We start from the raw sequence: 20,797 nt of genomic DNA, 5'->3' as shown, positions 1-20,797 counted from the left end.
GCCAACTGACAAATTTCGCATCAATGTGGGCCTCCGGATGTCGCATTTTCGAATCGTTTATTTATACAAAACTGGAAAACTAGAAAAAAGCAGTCATTAAATATGAATTGCAAAAAGAGTAAAATTTACTTTGTCTCACCGGAATTAATGATCTCACGGGCCGGTTAGGGGTGGGCGGGGATAGGGGGTAAGTGGTGGCGCGGTCCGTTCGCGGATGCAGTTGCCGACATTTTTGCGTGACTTCTTGGAGATCGACCTTCTTTTCAGGTAAATTCCATTTAATGCCTGTGTTTGCTTAATTTCTTTTATTGCTCCGTCACATTTATTTGACTTGTCTTTTTTTGTATTTTTACTGGTCTTCCCTCCGGTTTCCCTTCTCTTAGAATTAAAATGGCAAGCAAATACGTGAGGTGTATTGGTTTGCCTCGCCCTTTTCTCTATAATAGAAATAAAAAAATAAATAAACATTCCGCTGTATTTTCAGTAATTTTTCTGTCAATGTTGTCAAATTGGACTCTATTGCTTAGTTTAAAGACAATGTTCCACAATGTCTCTACAGTGCTGTAGATTTTCCTTTTAAAACAAGTAACAACAGTCCTAATCTGCTTTTCGTAGAATTATTTATTCATTAGAATATCAGTGGAAATACTGTTTTGAGAAATATATTAAAAAATAAAATTTTAAGCGCTTAGCCTGTTTTGCTCAAGCTGAGACTTAACCCCCGATGTCACCGGGGAAAAAAACATAATATTGTAACTGAAAATTATGATTGGTAGAGGTTGCTTAAAATGATTGAAAAATGTTCTTGCTAACCTGTGTTTTTTTTTCATAATCTCCCAACTTTTAAATGAGAGCATATAGAGACTCAGTGTACTGATTATCAAGTGACGCAGATGACATATAGAAAATAAATGAAAACATACATTTTGTCAACAAGAATGTCAAGATTATAAATTGGATACATTTGATTTTGCTTTTCTCCAAAATGGTAATTGTTAGAGCACTAAATTTTTTTTGGTTTTGATAGTTTTCAAATTATGATTTCGATAGGATCTGTAAAATGCAAAAAAAAAAAAAAAATGGGTGCAGAAGATCAAAAATATACACTGCCTTTAAACAATACAGAAATGTGTTTAGCCCTCCCGCCCTTAAATGCAGTAGTAAGTGGTGGAACGAAGGAATATTTTTTGAACTTGTGTAACTGGCCAAGTTAGTTGGATTTGGACATTTTCAACCATGATTTTAAGGAGCTTACAATTCAGCATGCTTCAATATTGTTCAGTATTAAGTAATTTGCAGAACAATGGTTTGCATTTATATAGCGCTTTTCAAGTCAATGAAGACCTCCCAAAGCGCTTTACAATGTGCTTCACACTTAGCCATTCACACACACTCACACACTTCGACATAACACGGAGGAGTCGGGAACAATCAAAATATTAATATCTATTTACTATGCCGTGGGATTGTCCATCCATGACCACGTTTGCATTCTGTAAATATTGATAATGATATGATACCAAAAAATATTTGTCGCATACCTGTCAACTTCAGCTAGTTAATGTACAGTATGTATGTGTTTCCGCAGTGCAGCTGTTAGCACATTTGCCTAACACACGAAAGGTCCCAGGTTTGAGAAACATGCTGGCATGGAGAGGGATGGGTGCCACCAGGCTGTACTTGCCCATGACACACCACAGGAAATGGTGCCCCTACGACCCTAGTGGTTAAGGGATACAACCAACCATGTATATATGGGAGCCAATCCCCCTAGTGGTGGCTAGAGTAAAGAACACACTCACATTCTTGGCTCCTTCTGGATGCAGAAGAGGGGATTCCCAGCCCAAACGTGTTGCAACACCTCTTGATGGGAATCATTAGGTGACCAAACCCCCCAGTTTCAACACCTAATTCCGAACGCCAAGCAGGGAAGCAATGGGTACTAATGTTGTCTTAGTTAATGTTGTAACCAGCGACCTTCTAGTCTCGGGTTGAGCGTCCTATCCCCAAGACCACCGAGATGGTCTCACCCAATAAAACCCCTTAATATTATTGCAATTTCCCTTATTAAGCGATAATAAACCTTATAATCACAACCTTACTTACAGCAAGAGAGACTATGAAGAATACAATATTAGCAATCATGATTACGTCGTTGTCTCCTACCAGACAATCCTGATTAGAGCCGACATGGGCAAGATGAGATCGTTCTAACCAAAAAGCGACTTTTTTAAACTATATTAAAAATAAATCTGATGTAAAAAAGTTCATACAGTGTACACAATTTTGAAAATGATCAAACGACATATCAACACTCGGAAAATGTCTAAGTTGACAGGTATGTGACAGTTGTTGGTTTTGAACCTTACTAACAGCTTCGTAAATCAGTCGTAATTCAGTGTGGTGATTTCCAAAAGAAACGCTGAGTACTCCAGCAGATAAGACAAATAATTTCCATTTTCAATCCACTGACGTCACACTCCAATACAGTCTGACTTGAACGGTATACAGAAGCATGCAGACTTCAATGTTGACATTCATCTTGCTAAGTTAATGTGATAAAAGCATTGATGTTGTGTCATTTTATTCTAGGTAAAGGCTCCCCTGTTTAGGGCAGAAGCACTATTGTCTTACTTCTTGGGAAATGAAGGTGACAGCTAATTCTCCAGTAGGGGTGAGGAATTGCCTAATACAAGAAGCTGTGATTGACACAAACTTGACCAGCCTGTAAAATCTTTTCAAGGTGTTTCACGTTTCTAGTCAATATCCCTGAAGTAAAAACATTTATTTATTTATTAGATATCAGGAACATATGATATATACGACTGTAAAAAACTAACGACTATTGATCTACAAACAAAAATACAGAACCCAGAATTGCAGTTGAATGAATGGTCTTTGTTGTCATTATACAAAAATACAACGAAATATGAGGGCTTCTACCTATAGTGTAAGTAAGCGATTTAGAGAGCGGCTGGCTAGCTGACCGCTGGACTTGGGTATCCTTGTAATGAGCTGGGTCTTCTTCTTTTCAATGTAACAAGACACTAACTAGTCGCGGTGCTTAGCAGTTGTTTTTGGTGGACACATTGACTTGTGCGTCCTCTCTGGTGGGTGACTGACAGCAGACTCCAGCCTATCACATTAACGCACCCAGACAGTCATGCCCACCCAAAACACACACACACACGAAACCCTCCGCAGCCCCCATGATAGCATTTGCTGTGCTGTGTGTTTGCAAACACAATGCACAATTAATATTCGCAAAGTTTAGAAACCCCAAAAAGTAAACTGCGAAACAGTGAGGGATTCCTGTATTTAAATCTCCTGTTTGTCGAAAATACCTCACCATGTTTGATTCGCACCCAAATCATACACTTCATAGATGTAGCACCATAAAAGTGTAATCCTAAAAATTATTGACTATCTCAAGGGTAAAATCAGCCAATTTGGGTACAGCATTTCAATTATTAAACTTACATTTTATGAAAGATAGACATACGATCCGACCTAAGAAAACACTGAAAGGTTTTTCCCTGGTTAACCCATGAGCGATGGGCCCAGTTTTATTCTTGATCAATTCCAAAATCGTTTTATCCCCAATTCCCACAACCCCTCTACACTTTTTATTATTTCAGGAGCATTCCTTATTAATACTCGACTACTCTCTTCATACAGGATTTATTCCAGCTTTCTAAACGGCAGTGCCGTGCCTTTTTATAATTAGAATTAGAATTGTCTCTACTTTCATTGATAACAACGTAGTTTACAACGAGATTAGAATTGGAAGTCCAGGAGAAACACACAATGAAGACCTAAAGCAGTAAAACAAGATAAAAAATAAGGTCAGGATAAATAGGCAAAAATATAAACAAAGTATTGCTTAGAGACTGGCTTAAATTGTAAGTTGTTTAATAACTAAGCAGAAAGAAACATGATTAATACGCTGCACAGGCACAAATTTACTGAAAGTTACATACAAGGTGCATCAACCAGTTCAACAGTGGTGATGATTTTCTCCATTGACACATGCCACTTCTCTGATAAACCCCTCCCCCTCCATCTCTCCTGGCACGTAAGCTCCAGCTCACATGCACACTTACTTATGTTACTCAAACCCGTGCTGACATTGACTTAAAAATATATATTTAAAACATACCTCAGATGGAATCACATTTTTTTTACCTGCATGCTCTGCAATTCTGGCCTAAGTTATCTGTGAATTATTTTGAAATTTTGAGTCCCTGATATTTATGCGCTGGATATATTTTTTGTGCACTCAGAAGCTCTGTGCAGTGTGCATGCGCGTAGCATAGCAGGAACATTGATGGAGAGGCAGTGTGGAGTAATTGAACAATCGAGGTTTCATATGAAATACTAAGTTGTATTTTGTGGTAGGAAAATGTTCTATACAAATAAATTTGGTTTAATGTTATTGCTAACAGGGCAGCACGGTGGAGCAGTGGGTAGCGCATGTGCGGCACAATTCTGAGGTCACGAGATCGAACCTTCCTGTGTGGAGTTTGCATGTTCTCCCCATGCTTGTGTGGGGTTGCTCCGGGCACTCCGGTTTCCTTCCACATTCCAAAAACATGCATGTCAGGTTAATTGGCCTGTCCAACGACTGGCTGGCAACCGGTTCAGGGTGTCCCCTACCCACTGCCCGAAGACAACAGCATCCCCGCGACCCTACTGAGAATAAGCGGTGCAGATAATGAATGATTGAATGAATTAATTATTGCTGACAGGCAATAATATTCCTAAATAAATGCAAAAATTGTGATTCGACAGTATATGGCACACACAGATAATTAAATGAAAAGTTAAATGCAGAGGATATGAAAAAAATAAAATAATTCTTTCAAATACAGTTTTTGTCTTGATTGCAACCAATGTAGTAATCAATACATGAACAAAGAGCCTTGTAATTCAGTGGGCTGCTTCCGGATCAATTTGTTTGCCCTGGTATTTACAATTACAACAAACGTTTTATGTTCAGTTTGCTTCAATTTAGTTATGCATTTGACCGCAGTGCACAATTTTCCCTTTTCAGTCCTGCAAAGATGCTGCAAGTGATAGAAGACTTAGAATTTTTCATTATTATCCAAGACTCCACTCAGTACATGAGAATCCCTTTGCAGTTTCTGCTGCCTTCTGCATCTATCAAGCAACACTGAGGGTCGATGAGGGAAGAGGCTGTATTACTCCGTGTGGGATATACCAGGTATGCTGAATTTGATTCTAATTGAACAAAATAATCTACATTCAGTATTTTCCGTGATCTCAGTCATAGTTATAAATAGACAAATGTCTGATAGCCCTGAATGAAGAACTATCTAAGTATTTTTCTCAGAGTCTGTGAGCACTTAAAATATAGAAACCGTGAACGTTATACTTATTATTATCTTATTATTGATGGTTTCCATCCCTGTCAACCGATACGTTTCCCCTTTTTATATGCATGCTTTGATCATTTCAATTTGTGTACCTCTGTGCAACCCTTTTTTTTCGAAATAAATTTAAAATCTCGTCTTTCTGTTACACCAATCTTGTATTGCCCATTTCAGTTTTATTTCGGTAGCAGGTGTCAATGTCATCGTAGTGTTGTGGTTTTGCAGTGGACCCAAACGCAAGAAGCAGGAAACTGGCAAGGTGATCAAAAAGGTGGTATTTAATGATGAAATCATGGCCTTAAAAGTCCTTAAAAAGAGCTTGAATTTGGCCACTAAACAGGCGAAGGGACCCTGGTGTGTGTGTGTGTGTGTCGCGCGCACACATACATTTTAAGTACTTATCATATTCTATATTTGCCTCGTATTGTGAGGCAAGTTAAAATTAATCTTTGCAAGAAAATGACTGCTTAAAAATATAAATTAAAAAATGTCACCAAATCCCAAAAATCAGCGCGCATCATGCCTTTTGACCATTTTCAGATAAATGATCACCAAAGTTCCCACACTTGGGGTTGGCGAGGTTGTTGCTCCAAATAAAATCCTGCCATCTCCGTCAATGAACTCCTTGCTGTGACAAAAAAAGTGAATACAACTCATGTTTTTTTTGTTTGGTTTTTGTTTTTGTAACACTCTCAACAGATAAATGTTGTTACATGTAACTAAAAACATGTTCTGTATATGATTCAGCTAAAAAAATATTGGTTAAATTCCACTGCCAGAGTGACACACCTGAGAACATCCCGACTTGCCTCGACAAGACGTGAAGGAGCAGCACTCTCAATTTTCTCCACAGAAGCCAATCTAAGCCTCTTTTAGTTACTTTCAGGCTTTGTCGCCTGATTTATTAACAATGGCAATGCTAGCATCCCTTTGCTCAGAACTGAGAGCAGAATTCCACCATTGGAATTCCACTTTTTCAAGGTGGAGTGCACAGTTATCCTCCAAGCGTGATTCAAATTCTTGTCTGCAATCTGAAAAACCTGGGAGGAGTGAGCTGTATCCTTGCATGTGTTGACTTCAGGTGTGTGAGCCACACCTCTTTGGAGTTAGGGCAGATGCAGTCAGTTTCTCTTCGTATTGACGGATGTCTATGTTGCAGGTAGCGTCCACGTCTTTGCTTCTGGAGCGGGCACTCCTGTGGTAAGAGACGTCCACATGGCGACACACTTGGCGAAGATGCGCTAATTTGGATTAACGTAAGTGTCACTTTTGTTATGCTATTGCTAGTTTTGCTATTTCTGAGGTGCAAGTAAAAGACCTGTGTAAATATCAACCCTTACAAATACATCACTACATCAAATATATCAGCAGGCGCACAAACAATGCCGTGAAAAAGTATGTTCCCCCTTCCTGATTTATGATTTTTTTGCATATTTATCACTCACATAGGTTTTAAATCATCAAAGCAATTTTAACATCACACGGAGATAACCCAAGAAATACAAAATGAGGTTTGAACTGTTGATTTTATTTGGAAAGGCACAAAAAAAAATGTATAAACCTTTCTGGGCCTGTGCAAAAGTAATTGCCCCCTGAACCTAATAGCAAGTTGGGTCACTTTGGGCAGCAATAACAGAAATAAAACACTTACAAAAATTGGTCGAGTCTTTGACAAAGCTATGGCGGAATTTTTACCCAATCTTTTTTGGAAATTGTTTCAAATCTGCCATATTGGAGGGTTTTCTAGTACGAACTTACCATTTGATATACAATATATATTGCCTCTCTGTCTCTCTCTCTGTCGATATACTGGTATATATATACTGGACTGTCTCAGAAAATTAGAATATTGTGATAAAGTTCTTTATTTTCCGTAATGCAATTAAAAAAACAAAAATGTCATACATTCTGGATTCATTACACATCAACTGAACTATTTCAAGCCTTTTATTATTTCAATATTGCTGAATTTGGCTTACAGCTTAAGAAAACTCAAAAATCCTATCTCAAAATTTTAGAATATCATGAAAAAGTATACAAGTAGGCTATTCAACTAATCACCTGAATCATCTAATTAACTCGAAACACCTTGCGAGGTTTCCTGAGCCTTAAAAACACTCAGCTTGGTTCAGTAAACTAAATCACAAGTATGGGGAAGACTGCTGATCTGACTGCTGTCCAGAGGACCATCATTGATACCTTCCATCAGGAGGGTAAGACACAAAAATAAATTTCTCAAAGAGCAGGCTGTTCACAGAGTGCAGTTTCAAAGCATATCCACAAAAAGTCTGTTGGAAGGGAAAAATGTGGCCGGAAACGCTGCACAATCAATAGAGATGACCGCAGCCTTAACAAAATTGTGAAGAAGAGCCGCTTCCAGAATTTGGGGGAGCTTCAAAGACAGTGGGCTGAAGCTGGAGTCCAGGTATCAAAAGCCACAGTTCACAGACGTGTCCGGGAAATGGGTTACAATAGCTGTATTCCCATGGTCAAGCCACTTCTGAACTCAAGACAACGGAAGAAGCGTCTGACTTGGGCTATGGAGAAGAAGCACTGGACAGTTGCAGAGTGGTCCAAAGTCCTCTTTTCAGACGAAAGCAAGTTTTGCATTTCATTTGGAAGTCAAGGCGCCAGAGTCTGGAGAAAGGCTGGAGAGGAGCAAAATCCAAGTTGCTTGAAATCCAGTGTGAAGTTCCCACAGTCAGCAATGGTTTGGGGAGCCATGTCAGCTGCTGGTGTTGGTCCACTGTGTTTCATCAAGTCCAGAGTAAATGCAACTGTGTACCAAGAGATTTTAGAGCACTACATGCTTCCATCTGCTGAAAAGCTCTATGGAGATGAGGATTTCATTTTCCAGCATGATCTGGCACCTGCCCACAGTGCCAAAACCACCAGTAACTGGTGCACTGACCATGGCATCACTGTCCTTGATTGGCCTGCTAATTCCCCTGACCTGAACCCCATCGAGAATTTGCGGGGTATAGTTAAGAAGAAGATGAAAGACACCAGACCTACAAATGCAAATGAGCTGAAGGCCACTATCGAAGCATCCTGGGCATCAATAACACCTCAGCAATGCCACAGGCTGATTGCCTCCATGCCACGCCGGATTGATGCAGTAATCCGTGCAAAAGGATTCCCAACCAAGTACTGAGTGCATCAATGGACATTTTCAAATGTTTGATTTAGTTTTGCTGCTGTTATAAAATTATTTTTTTACTTGGTCTGAGGAAGTATTCTAATATTCTGAGATAGGATTTTTGAGTTTTTTTTCAGCTGTAAGCCAAAATCAGCAATATTCAAATAATAAAAGGCTTGAAATAGTTCAGTTGATGTGTAATGAATCCAGAATGTATGACATTTTTGTTTTTTTAATTGCATTACAGAAAATAAAGAACTTTAACACAATATTCTAATTTTCTGAGACAGTCCAGTATATATATATATATATATATAAAATAATAATAATAATAATAATTTCCTTGTATTGTCATTCTGTGTAACAATGTACACAGAACGAAATGTCAATTGCACCTGACCCGTTGTAGCGAGCCGATGCAGCCGCAGCCAACAGAGGGCGCCGCCGACCACTTTTTAAGTCTTAGGAATGACTCGGCCGGGGCGCGAACCACTGACCTCCCAGTCTCAAAGCGGGCGCCTTACCATCTAGGCTACTGAGATACACACAGAAATGTTTGCACAAAAAGTAAATAACGTACCTTCAAAGTTATACTTAAGATTCAATAAACCCAAATTAGTAAGTATAATTTGCCAATACTAGATCAATGGATACTAGATCGATGGTATTGACAAAATACCAAATATCACTTTAAGTATCAATACTATTCATACTTAGGTAGATCTGCATTGTGCTTGCTTGGGCTGTCTAAACACTTCATTTCATAATGTAAAAAATGTCAAGTGACGATTGAACTGCAAAAGTTTATGTCTGAAAGTGAGGACAGAGGTTGTGGCCTGTGATTGACCCTATTTGGGTGTGAAACGTGATCAGCTCACCATTACCCAAGTAACAAGGCCGATGTTTTTTTTATTTGAATGGGTTGGTGGGTTGGATTCTTTAACCACTAGGGTTTACTTTGATGTGTCTCGGGGAAGCACTGCAAATAAACCCCAACGTCTGGCCAAAGTATTTTATATCAATTTACTGATGATACAGATAAAGAGCATATTTAAATATGGAACTAAGGCTGGAGGAAGTTACTCCACCATTAACATGAGAACATATAGTATCATCTTTAAAGAATGCTTATAACAAATCTAATTTTCCTTGTTGAATAATCCCCTGTACACTTTTTTACCATGTTCGCAACAAATGGTGTCAATTTCTTAAACAACAGACATTAATAAGTTTGTCGTCTTGCTTGGTTTTCTTTCCCGCTTGCACCCTATTCTCTTAAAAAAAAAATCTTATTTTCCTAGTTGAGTTATCATCTGTATACTTGTTTTTCCACGTTGACAACAAATGAACAAAATCACGTTTTGTGGGCCTTGCTCAAAGCTCTCATCCTTGTTCTGACATGTTTCGCCTGTTCGCTTGAACTGCTTCGAGTTTGGCTAACAAGTCAAAACAGGAAGATTTTCACTAAACAACAAAATAAACTTCAACTACTAGACAAATATTTTTTGGCTATTCTCACCCCTCACCATTTATTCCTTAACGAACCAAATGTAGGAAAAAGCTCATATGAGACACATTGTAATTTCTATACCTTGTATTGAATAACTTTAGGGAAAAAGAAGATTGTATGTTTTAGTTTGACTGCGCCCTTTTGTACAAAGCATGGTCGATGACATCATGCTTTAATGACTTTCATGTGGGAGAAGCCCATTTAAACACTTGCGCTACTCAGAGGAGGAGCTTGCGAGTCAGGCTCACTTCAGGTAATCATGCGGGAGACACTTATAATGGACAAACAGCGTGGTAAGCATCCCACCGCATTTCAACTATCGTATTAAAGTGCTTATAAACTAAAATCAGGCAATGCTGCTGTAAAGACAAAATGCAATAATCTATGTCAACATGGTTGCATGCCTAATACATGGGTTGGCAACCCAAAATGTTGAAGAGCCATATTGGACCCAAAAACTACATGTTTGAAACCATAAGCCTGTATATATGTATTATCAAAATTGTTTTTAAAAGTGCTCAGGAGAAACAGGGGAGCACCAAAGACCCGCTTGCAGCTCCAGAGCCACCTGTTGTCGACACGCTAGTAACACTGAAATCAATAACAAGTCCATGCATGATTTTGTGTACTACCAACAGAACCTTAAAATCGCATATTAAGCTAACAGGGAGCCAATGCAAGTTAGCTAAAATCGGGGTGATGTGATCAATCTTTCTTGTCTTAGTTAAAAGCCCCGCTGCAGCATTTTGTACCAGTCGCAGGCTCTTGATTTGGATTTCGGGAGACCGGAGAGTAGTACATAACAGGCGTCTTGTAACTAAGCCTACTCCCCCAAAAATCCCAAAACCTTGTGAAAGGCTGGGCCAAAAAAAAAAGATAGGCAAAATCTTTCAGTTTGATTACTTTGAGTCTCCGTAGTTTTTATTCTGCCTTATGTGTTGTAGCACTTGTTTACCGTTGCACTGACTACACAATACAGGACAAATAGTTATCGAGTATTACACTGTGCCCCTTTAAAGGAAAGTTTTATGACTGACTGTGTAGTTTTAATCATTTTTATTCATATTTTAGGGCAATCCTATATTAAGAAATGAAAACACACATATTGAAAATAATTATTGTTTATTTCGGTCTATCTTTGTTTACAATTCCAACAACATTGTACCGACTAAGAACTCTTATGTCAATTTTAGAGACATTGTCTATCCAAAACAGATCAGTCTGATAATTGTCGTGGATGTTGAACGTACAAAGAATTGCAATTTGTGCACAGTTAGGCACTAGGTGGTGCTAGAGTTACTACCCTTCTACCTACTGACAAGTTGTTTTCTTTTGTTTTGATTTTAAATAGTTATACAACACTTTAACAAGGTCAATAATGAAATACACAGTATTTAAGAAAATACACGAGCGTTTTAAAAGTATTTCCTGATCGAATTTAGGCTTTTATAAGAAAATGCATATTTTGGCTACCCCTCAAGAATGCTTTATCATTTCCGTGGTGATATTTATTCATTTTTGAAAAATGATTGCATTTTGTAGTGTTTATCAACACTGCGTTAAATAAAAAAGGAAAACAACAACTCAATTCATTTGCTACAGCTTATTTAAATCAGCATACAAACTGAAAAGTAGCAAAAAATAGCACCCGAACACTTGTTGATTGCAAATCATTTGAATTTTTTTTTTCTCTCCTTTTTCTGAAAATGTTCAGCTGAATTTGGCAACTCCGCTGTTGGCTTTCAAGTGTACTGTAGGAGAGAGCTAACACTTCTTTAAACTCCTCCAAAGACACCCAGGTGCTATTTTCTAGTACTGTATTTTTTAATCTAGGTCAGTTATTTTTTGTCGTCCCTCTACTAGGAAAAATAAAACATCTCTTACATTTTTATCTTGGTCACTATCACTCTCTTTTCATCCTCTTGAATATATTTTTCAACGGTATCACCTGAGAATCCACTACACTCTGCCTCCAGGCCTGTTGTGTGTTACGCACGCATGCACAGTGCAAACGAAAGCAATGCTCAATGCGCACTTCGATACAGAGTCCCACTTCCCCCTAACATAGTGGAAGTGCAACTGCACTTTATTGTATAAAATAAAAGATAAAAAGTCCCTAGGGGGCGCGCCCCACTATTTTAGAATTACTGATCTAGGCGATAACTGATCATTTCCAATCACTGAGGTTTAAAACTTAGTTTAGTAACAAATGTTGCAGTCAAAAGAGACAATCAATGAGTATTACCTCATCAGTGCGTCTGTGACTTCTAATTTAAGTTAAATATAACATTTCCTCCTATGTTCTATGGATGATAAATGGTAGTCAGTGAATACAGCTACAGTAGGTGGTTTGCTTTGGGAGTGATTCCTTGCTTTGGCAACATCCAGTGGCAATATTCGAAACTGCACATCATTTTTTGACACAATGTGGCTCATTTTTCCTGATCCTGCACAGAAGCTGAATGTTTTAGACCACTGATTTTGTATTATACTATACAAACCTAAACAAACGCTCTTGTTTTCAGGGGGGAATCCATCCAAAGACACCTCTGGAGAGGCCCATATTCCACAATGATTCCACTCTTCGTACTTGAAGATCGCAAATTGGCATTCCCTCTTGTCCTCCTCCTGCATGCCCCATTTACATGTTTATCGCAGTCCCCGTCTTTTGGCAACATGAGTGATGAGACTTCAAATCTGTCTAACGGTACCTTGCACAAGCCTATCCCAGGCTGCCGTCCAGGACTAGATCCCATTTACCGATACCTGTGCGACCGCAGGGCCATGTGGGGCATTGTCCTGGAGACACTGGCCTCCTCCGGCTTCATCCTCATCTTTCTCCTCCTGATAGGCCTCCTGGCTTGGTCTCTCTGGGTCTGTGTCTCCTTGCGCAACAAACGCAGCAACATCGGGGGCACGGTGGCCTGCTTGTCCATGTTCCTGTTGTCCACAGGTGGTCTCTTCGCTACTACCTTCTCCTTTATCATCCAGTTGACCCCCAAGACATGCCCCACCAGGCTCTTCCTCTTCGGAGTCTTTTTCGCTCTGGCGTTCTCCTGCCTGCTTGCCCGCTGCCTGGCCCTGCTGGGCTTCGCAGCCGCCAGAGGTTGGGGTGAGCCGGCCATGGCATTAGGACTTTTCGTTGTGCAGGTGATCATCGCCACAGAATGGCTGGTACTCGTTTTAGTACGGGATGAGAAACCATGCCAGTACAACCAGGAGGAGTTTGTCATGTTGCAAATCTACGTTCTGTGCCTCCTGAGCATCAGTTTGATCCTGTCCGTGCAATTCCTGTGCCGATGCTGCACCACATACACCTACAGCCACACGGGCGCCAGCCACCAGCAGAGTTGCCTTCAGGCCGCACTCCTCTTCCTCACGGTTTCACTCTCAGCCGGAATCTGGGTGGTGTGGATCACCATGCTCATCAAGGGCAACCCTAAGTTAGGCCGTCGGCCACAGTGGGATGATGCAGTGCTTGCCGTTGCATTGGTCGCCAATGGCTGGGTGTTGTTGGCGGGACACGGCCTCCCGCAGGTAGCGTTCCTGTGCAGGGGCGAGGCCAAATCCAAGGAGGTTCCACTGAGCTTCGCAGGCTGGACCAGCCCGAGTGCTGACATGCCAGGATTTAACAGCCCCAAGGCAGGAACAGAGAATGGAAGCTATGAGAACGATCCAGAAAACAGGAGAGGTAAGAAACACTGGTGTGATTCCATGCGGCTTTTTGGTGCTGTTTTATTTTTTTTCTCCGCTTTTTAGATTGTTTAAAAACATCAAACCACCTAATTTGGCCAGGTAACACTACCTGAATGATACGTTTATTGTATAGTAGCCACTCATAATAAGGAAAAAGCCATTTATTATATTTCAACTTGCAAGCACAACCGGAGAGGACTGTTTAAAAAAATCGTCATGATGCAAGAATTCTTTATCTGGTCTGAAGATCCTCCCCTCAGCCCTTTCATTTCATTAAATCTCCTAGGTCAGTGGTCAGCAACCAACGGGAACATGGACTAGTACCAGGCTGCGCTAAAAAAAACAAAAGTTTCCTTATTTTAAGAGGAAAAATACGTTAAAATTTTTGCTTGTACAAGAATCAAACCCGGATCCTAACCACTGAGGATGAAGATGACATAGGAAAAGGTTTTAGATTTTATCTCATCATCACACTATTTTTACTCACAGTACCATGTTGTTGAATACGTTTGGCCATTACTTGACAATGTAAACTATGAACATAATACCTTAATAAAATTTACAGATTACATTTTCTTTAAAACCGTAAAATTGACATTATTTACAATCGTGTTTTTCAACCTCTTTCAAGCCAAGACACATATCTTTCATTAAAAAAACACTACGAGCTGAAAATGTGAACCCAAAAAAAGCTTGCTTTTTAACATTGAAGAAACTTTATTTCTTTCAGGAATGACGTCATATTATAACGTCTTATATAAGAACAAACAATAAAGTATTTTATAATCTTTCATATTTTTACTCACTTCGTGTGAAACCGGGGTTTGCTTGTGTGAAGACGGAGCTAATATGCTGGCAGAAATTTATGAAAGACACACACACATCTCTTCCACTACAGCTCGTTGTCTTTCTCTCACTAATTTGCTTGTCTTCATGCACCAGGCAATTAGCTACCTCCAGCTTCCGCTTATGGTATGGAAGACTTCTACTTGATTACTGTTTCAGGTGCTAGACCTCACAGGCACAAAAATTAGATAATACCCCATGGCACACCTGACAAAATTTTGGTGTCCTCAGGAAGAGTGGTTGAAAAACTCTGATTTACACTATGTCCTCCAAATCTCTAGTGGTCTAGTAATTACACAGTGGATTAAAGGTTATTATTATTATTATTATTTCTATTGTTACCATTACTAGTGTTATTATTCGGCCGTGGCGCTACAATATTGTCAGACATTAAACTGGTCCATGGTACAGAAAAAGTTGGGGACCACCTTCCTAGTTTATAAAAACCAGATCTGTCCTCAAGGGTGTAGAAAATCAAAGAACAGCATGGTCCATAACAAAAGTCCAAAATTGATATGTAATCCTTGCACTAATACACATTTAATTGTGCCCTGTTGAGGTGTAGCATGCACTTGTCCTCTTGGGCGCAAACCGATGCTTCTCAGGACAATGCCATACAAACTGATGTCCACCCGTTTATCCATTATCTGCACCGATTATCCTCAGTAGGGTCGCGGGGGTGCTGGAGCCCATCCCAGCTATCTTCGGGAAGTGGGCAGGGGACACGCTGAACTGGTTGCCAGCCAGTCGCAGGGCACACAGGGACGGACAATTCGCTCGCTCATTTACACCTTGGGACAATTTGGACCGGCCAATCAACCTGACATGCATGTCTTTGGAATGTGGGAGGAAACCGGAGTGCCCGGGGAAACCCACCCAAGGACGGGGAGAACATGCAAACTCCACACAGCAGCAAACTGATGTCATCTGCTGTTAATCACGAGAGACGAAATGCAATGGCAAAGTGAAGAGCAGTGAGCAGTGAGCAGCAAAGAGCAGTGTCCGCGTCATAAGTAGACTTGCTAAACACGGCAACTATTTCAAGCTTTTACAAGCACTTCACGTAAAATGAAAGCACTTTAAACACACCATCGAAAATCAAGCATTTTCAATGATTGCAAGCACCACCCATGTGAACCCATACTTTGTTGGTTTCTTCTTAAGGCCAGAAAACGATACACGTCTGGGTCCTCTGTCTTATTCGAAGTTGTTGACTGAGGATTTCAGATCTAGAAATAGCAATTTAAAGTTTTGAGTTATTTATGTGGAATACAAGATAACATTTCTCCTGTGATACAAGTGTGTATTTCAGACTGTGCTAATGCATTCCGCTTTGCCCCGCAGGCAGGCGAGCACCTCCATCGCTACGATCGCCCTATGAATCGGGATTCTCAATGACCGTGAGTTAGAAACTGTCAGGATTCGACATTTCCTTTTTAATTGACACTGTGACCTTTCCCTTGTTAAATGGCGGCGTCTGCTTAATGACAGCGCCGTTTAGCAAGAGTGTTACACTGATGTTTCGTGTGTGTTGCAGGAAATTGACCCCAATAAAGATTATACCATTCCTCGACCGCAGACCACCAACTATGGAGAACCATACGATACATATTATGGACAATCGTAACCCTACCTTGCACAAGGTACAAATTGAAAAGGGGTCTTTACTTGGCTCTGAAAAGAGATCCCTTTTACGGAGCTGGGAATATGGAGTATTTTTTAAACTGAAATATTTATCTGATATCTGTTTTGTTTTAAGGCGTGGTCGTCGGAGTCCTTGCAATTACAACGTGTCAACAAGCGTTATAAAAACTAATTGTATTTTTCGGATTAGAAGTCGCAGTTATTTTCACAGTTTGGCCGTGGGTGCGACCTATACTCTGGAGAGACTATTAACACATTATTATCGGGTATATCATATCATATGTTACTTTCGCACTGAACCGCATGAGGGCACTGTAGGCCTGTGATGATCATATCCATATTGCCACTGTGTGCCGATAAATGTCCTTCCGCGTGAGATGTCCCCCCCAGCATATGTCACTTGCGCAAATGTCACTAAAATGACTCATCTCATTTTTGGGGGAAATGTAATGGAACAGTAAAAACATTTCACACACAGGGAGGGACGTTTAAATAAAAAAAAAATGTCGTTCGATTTTATCATATAAATTTCCCCCCAAAAAGCGACATAAGTGTGACTTGTATATATTGTTTCCTTCTTAGCTGGTGCGATTTATGATCCGAAAAATATGGTAATGAACCGGAATTGCTTGGACCCGGAGAATTGTTTCTTTTTTTACATACTCGGAAATTGATGGCTGGAACACCAGCATACCTGTCAATTTATACGTTTTTCCTGTATTTTATACATTTTTTATCATTTCAAATTGTGTACCGCGCAAAACAATTTTTGTAAGGCCAATTTTGTCTTGCCCATTTCTGCTCCAATCTCCAATATTCTATGTACCATAAGCAACACAAAATTTACTGCAACAGGCTAAGAGAGATACTGAAAGACACATTTTTGTTGTTTATTTGGCAAATAAAATAAACATGTTTACACAAATTGTATTTGTTTTTGATTATACATTGTTTGTCTTGCTGTTGGTAAATAGGTGCTGTGTTGTGTTTGGATGTTTATAATCATTTGATCAGGGTAATTACAAACATTGATGAGGAGCAATTGGCTCAGCAAAGTCTGTTCCTTTTGTTTTTATGTCCAGCATCTTCAAAATGTAATGTTCAAAAGGATATGTCGTAACAAACGGTATAAAACACCCTAGGCTTCCGTTATGCCAACTGGATACTTTTCCCTTTGTTCACACCAAAATATTTAGACTGGAAGCAAGGGTGTCAAATCTATTTTTTCCAAGGGCCACATCAGCATAACGGTTGTCCTCAAAGGGCCAGATGTAACCGATAAATGCAACTAAATGTAAACAAATGTAATGTAAAATGTAACTACTCCATCAATTGACTGCACCGCTTATCCTCAGTAGGGTCGCGGGGGTGCTAGAGCCCATCCAAGCTATCTTCGAGCAGTGGGCATGGGACACCCTTAACCGGTTGTATTCTTTAACTCATTAGGTGTTATAACTTATTAAAGTGACATTTAATTGCAATCCAACACAGGGGTCTGGTACCTTTTTGACCTAAAAAATGCATAACAAAACATCTTTTGTTTGACAGAGCCATGCCAAATATTTTATGACAATATTCAGCAAAGCCAACAAACCGACTCTCCAGACAAAATCTATATTTTATGCGCATTTTATTTCACTGTGTGACGTTAGATGATTTGATAACATTTATGAAATAATGATGATTCCAGAGCATTTGTCCCATATCAACAAAATATCACTTAAAACTCGTCTCACTCCTACAGTTACTTAAGATCAATGAGACTCATTTTTACGTTTATTTTTTTTCGTGAATATTTTCAAAACAAGGTTCAAGTAGTTCTTTAGTATTTCCCTTCAGCGCAGTGGGTGCGTGTAAAAGAGAATGAAGCGTGTCGTGTGTGCAGAGCTTCTCCCACCCAATCAAGTTGTTCTGTTTGCTTGGCTAGCTTTTATGGGTAATTCCACTCTGTTCTGTGGGTTTTTAATCATAAATTATCTCAACAGTGAACATGCATTATTTAATGAGCCTCCACATAAAGAATTCTTTAGCGATGTACAGTCAAAACGGGGTCTGTTGGTGTGACACTTTGACTGTAAACAGTGGATAGCACTGTGCCCTCCTTATACTGGGGCGAAAGATTTGCTTAATCAATATTGCGCCGTCTATGCACGCACCTAAAGTATTTTTCATTTAATCAAAATTGCAACATTAGAGCGGAAATGAGCTCAATTAGCATTTTATTTGAGCCTTAGGTACTGTACTCATAAAAACAGACATATATGGCTCGCAAACCATAGGTCCCCGACCCCACCAACATAAATACTTTTAAACTTTTGTCAGATTATGGAAAATCAGATAACTCGATTATTGAAGGATCAAACTGTCCAGGGAAATAATGAAAATATAACATTGTGGTGAAAGACACCCAAAACGCTCATTGATGTGAAACATTAATAATTAATTAATAATGTATGTAAAATGTAGTTTTGGGTCAATGCACGCGCTTCATTTTTTGGGAGTATTCCTTTGTAGACACTCTTGCGAGCCAAAAATGGCATGACTGGACACATACGGCCCGCAGGCTTTGAGTTTGACACATGTGGACTAGAGTGATGTAGTTTTGAAGAGTTGCTGTTCAGCCATCTTTTACTGAATTTTAATAATTATCGAAAGGTCTTCTTCTGCTTCAACATCAAACATGAACGGCTGTCTTACCAACACTGGTTATGTGTCTCGTGCAGGGAAGTGGGGCATGTCATTGCGAATGGACCTGATGAGTCAATGTGTCTTGACCTCCACAGCAGAGGGTCCATTAAACGGACTCACCGGACCCCTAGGGTTCGATTGAACCCAGGCTGAGAACCACTGCACTCAAAGTTGCAGTCAAATCACCAGAGGGCAATTTTTACACATCTACTAAATACTTTATGAAAGTCGCAATGTCAAAACACCTGCACCATTAACGCCTTAACAATCATCGTGTAGCGTGGGCGTCTTAGCTGGAAACAATAGCATAAAGCCTTAATTTGAACACAATCTGAAAAACTAAGCATTTTATTTAACAGATTTTACTAAGGGTAGGTTTAAGCGTTTCCAGAAGGAGCCATTAGGTGACAACCAGTTTACAACACTAAAACCTTTGCAACTGTGTATTTTACTTTGGCCATTTTTTAGACATTTTGAAAGATTTGTTAATGTTTTACTTCTCTTAGCAGAAGTCAATCAATGATTGTGCACACTTCCGCGTAATTATGGTGCGTGAAATGAATCACAAATTGCTTTGAAAAAAGCCTGCAATTGGTTCAGAGTGGTGTCAATCAAAAGGTCATATTGTGAATCATTTTAGGTGTCTACCTGATAGATGAATAAAGTATCTATCTATCTATCTATCTACCTTTTTTGTAAACTGGAATTACATGGTGAAACAGATGGATGGCAACAAGGAACGTCAAACAATGCAGGAATGCTTTTAGGCGTGTATTTTTTTCATCTGTTGGCTTTACCTTGTGTTTTGGAATATTTTACAAGGTTGGATTCACTGGACGTTCCTGGATGTAACGAGTCCATGTTTTCAGACAATCATGTCAGGTTAGTTAAGTTATTTTTATTTGTATAGCCCTTAATCATGAGAAGTCTCAAAGGGCTGCACAGGCCACAGATTAAATGCCGAATCGGCTTTTTTTGCCATTTCTCACATCTAGGGTAACTTACTCAACTGCCAGTAAAATATGGTGATGATATTCAATGTAATTCTGGTCTAGAAGAGTTGAATGTCATTCTGGGGAAGCTAGTGACTCAAAAAGATTGGGTTTGCAGCGATGCAGTTGCAGTCAAAAAACAAACAAAAAACAAATAGATCATATGACAATTCTTGAAGCTAATGAATAACAGCTTTGCTGGAGTTTGCAATACATACTGGAATGTTATGCTTGTTTAGATGCTGATAATTTTCCTTATACGTGGATCCCAAAATGGAAAATTTATCACATATTGTCAGGAATGAAAACACATTTACCCTTTTTTTCAGCATTAAAAAAGGTTTTCAAATGGGGTAGGCACACTATCAAAATTAAAACGCAGAATTTATATTCTAAAAAATAAATAAATATTGGTACTAAAAATAAATTTTTTTGCTATTATTTCGTCTCATTTGATAACTGCCACGTAATTTGTGAGCAATGCATCTTAGAGTTTCTGGGTATCTTGTTTCAGACTGATCGTGGTGTTTCCGTGATGAGTACATTTTAAAATGCCAACAATTTCAAACATTTAGAGGCACCTCGCCCAAAATTCAAGCCTTGTTCAAACCTTGAAAAACCCAAAATTAAAATTCAAGCATTTTATAGGGATTTTAAGCACCTGTACGAACCCTGTAGGGGTTTTGACCCTTGAGTTTTAAAGCGTTTCTAGGGTTTCCAACTAGGCTTTCGGCCCTAAACTAGGTTTTTAAAGTGTTTTTATGGTTTCTAGCTATGTTTGAAAGTAGGGTTTCAGCCCCAAAGTAGGGTTTTAAAGCGTCTTTAGGGTTCGACAAGCACTTCACCCAAGTTGCAAGCACTTTTCAAACACAACCTCAAAATTCAAGCG

At 39.4% G+C, this 20,797-nt stretch overlaps 1 protein-coding gene across 6 annotated transcripts; it reads left to right on the top strand.

The window, feature by feature from the left end:
* Nucleotides 1-216: 216 nt before the first annotated feature.
* Nucleotides 217-19,544, top strand: LOC148374967 (G protein-coupled receptor family C group 5 member D). 6 transcript variants are annotated; one of them, XM_088343088.1, is made up of 7 exons: nucleotides 217-267; nucleotides 2,593-2,674; nucleotides 5,054-5,224; nucleotides 6,553-6,649; nucleotides 12,568-13,733; nucleotides 15,929-15,984; nucleotides 16,122-17,153. In XM_088343088.1, the coding sequence occupies exons 5-7, from the start codon at nucleotides 12,614-12,616 to the stop codon at nucleotides 16,209-16,211; spliced, it is 1,266 nt and encodes a 421-aa protein (XP_088199214.1). In that variant the 5' UTR covers nucleotides 217-267; nucleotides 2,593-2,674; nucleotides 5,054-5,224; nucleotides 6,553-6,649; nucleotides 12,568-12,613; the 3' UTR covers nucleotides 16,212-17,153. The 6 variants fall into 6 exon arrangements, with proteins under 6 accessions (XP_088199214.1, XP_088199220.1, XP_088199206.1 ...); XM_088343094.1 differs by lacking the exons at nucleotides 217-267; nucleotides 2,593-2,674 and having other exon boundaries at nucleotides 5,054-5,068; nucleotides 5,142-5,224; XM_088343106.1 differs by lacking the exons at nucleotides 217-267; nucleotides 2,593-2,674; nucleotides 5,054-5,224; nucleotides 6,553-6,649 and adding exons at nucleotides 10,265-10,335; nucleotides 18,952-19,544 and having other exon boundaries at nucleotides 16,122-16,227.
* The last annotated feature ends 1,253 nt before the right edge of the window (nucleotides 19,545-20,797 follow it).

This window comes from Urocampus carinirostris, chromosome 1 (assembly GCF_059441175.1).
Source record: "Urocampus carinirostris isolate Australia breed hairy pipefish chromosome 1, RoL_Ucar_1.0, whole genome shotgun sequence".
In the NCBI taxonomy this organism is placed as follows: domain Eukaryota; kingdom Metazoa; phylum Chordata; class Actinopteri; order Syngnathiformes; family Syngnathidae; genus Urocampus; species Urocampus carinirostris.
The sequence above is the reverse complement of the archived record's forward strand: the minus strand, read 5'-3'. Positions and strand labels throughout refer to the sequence as shown.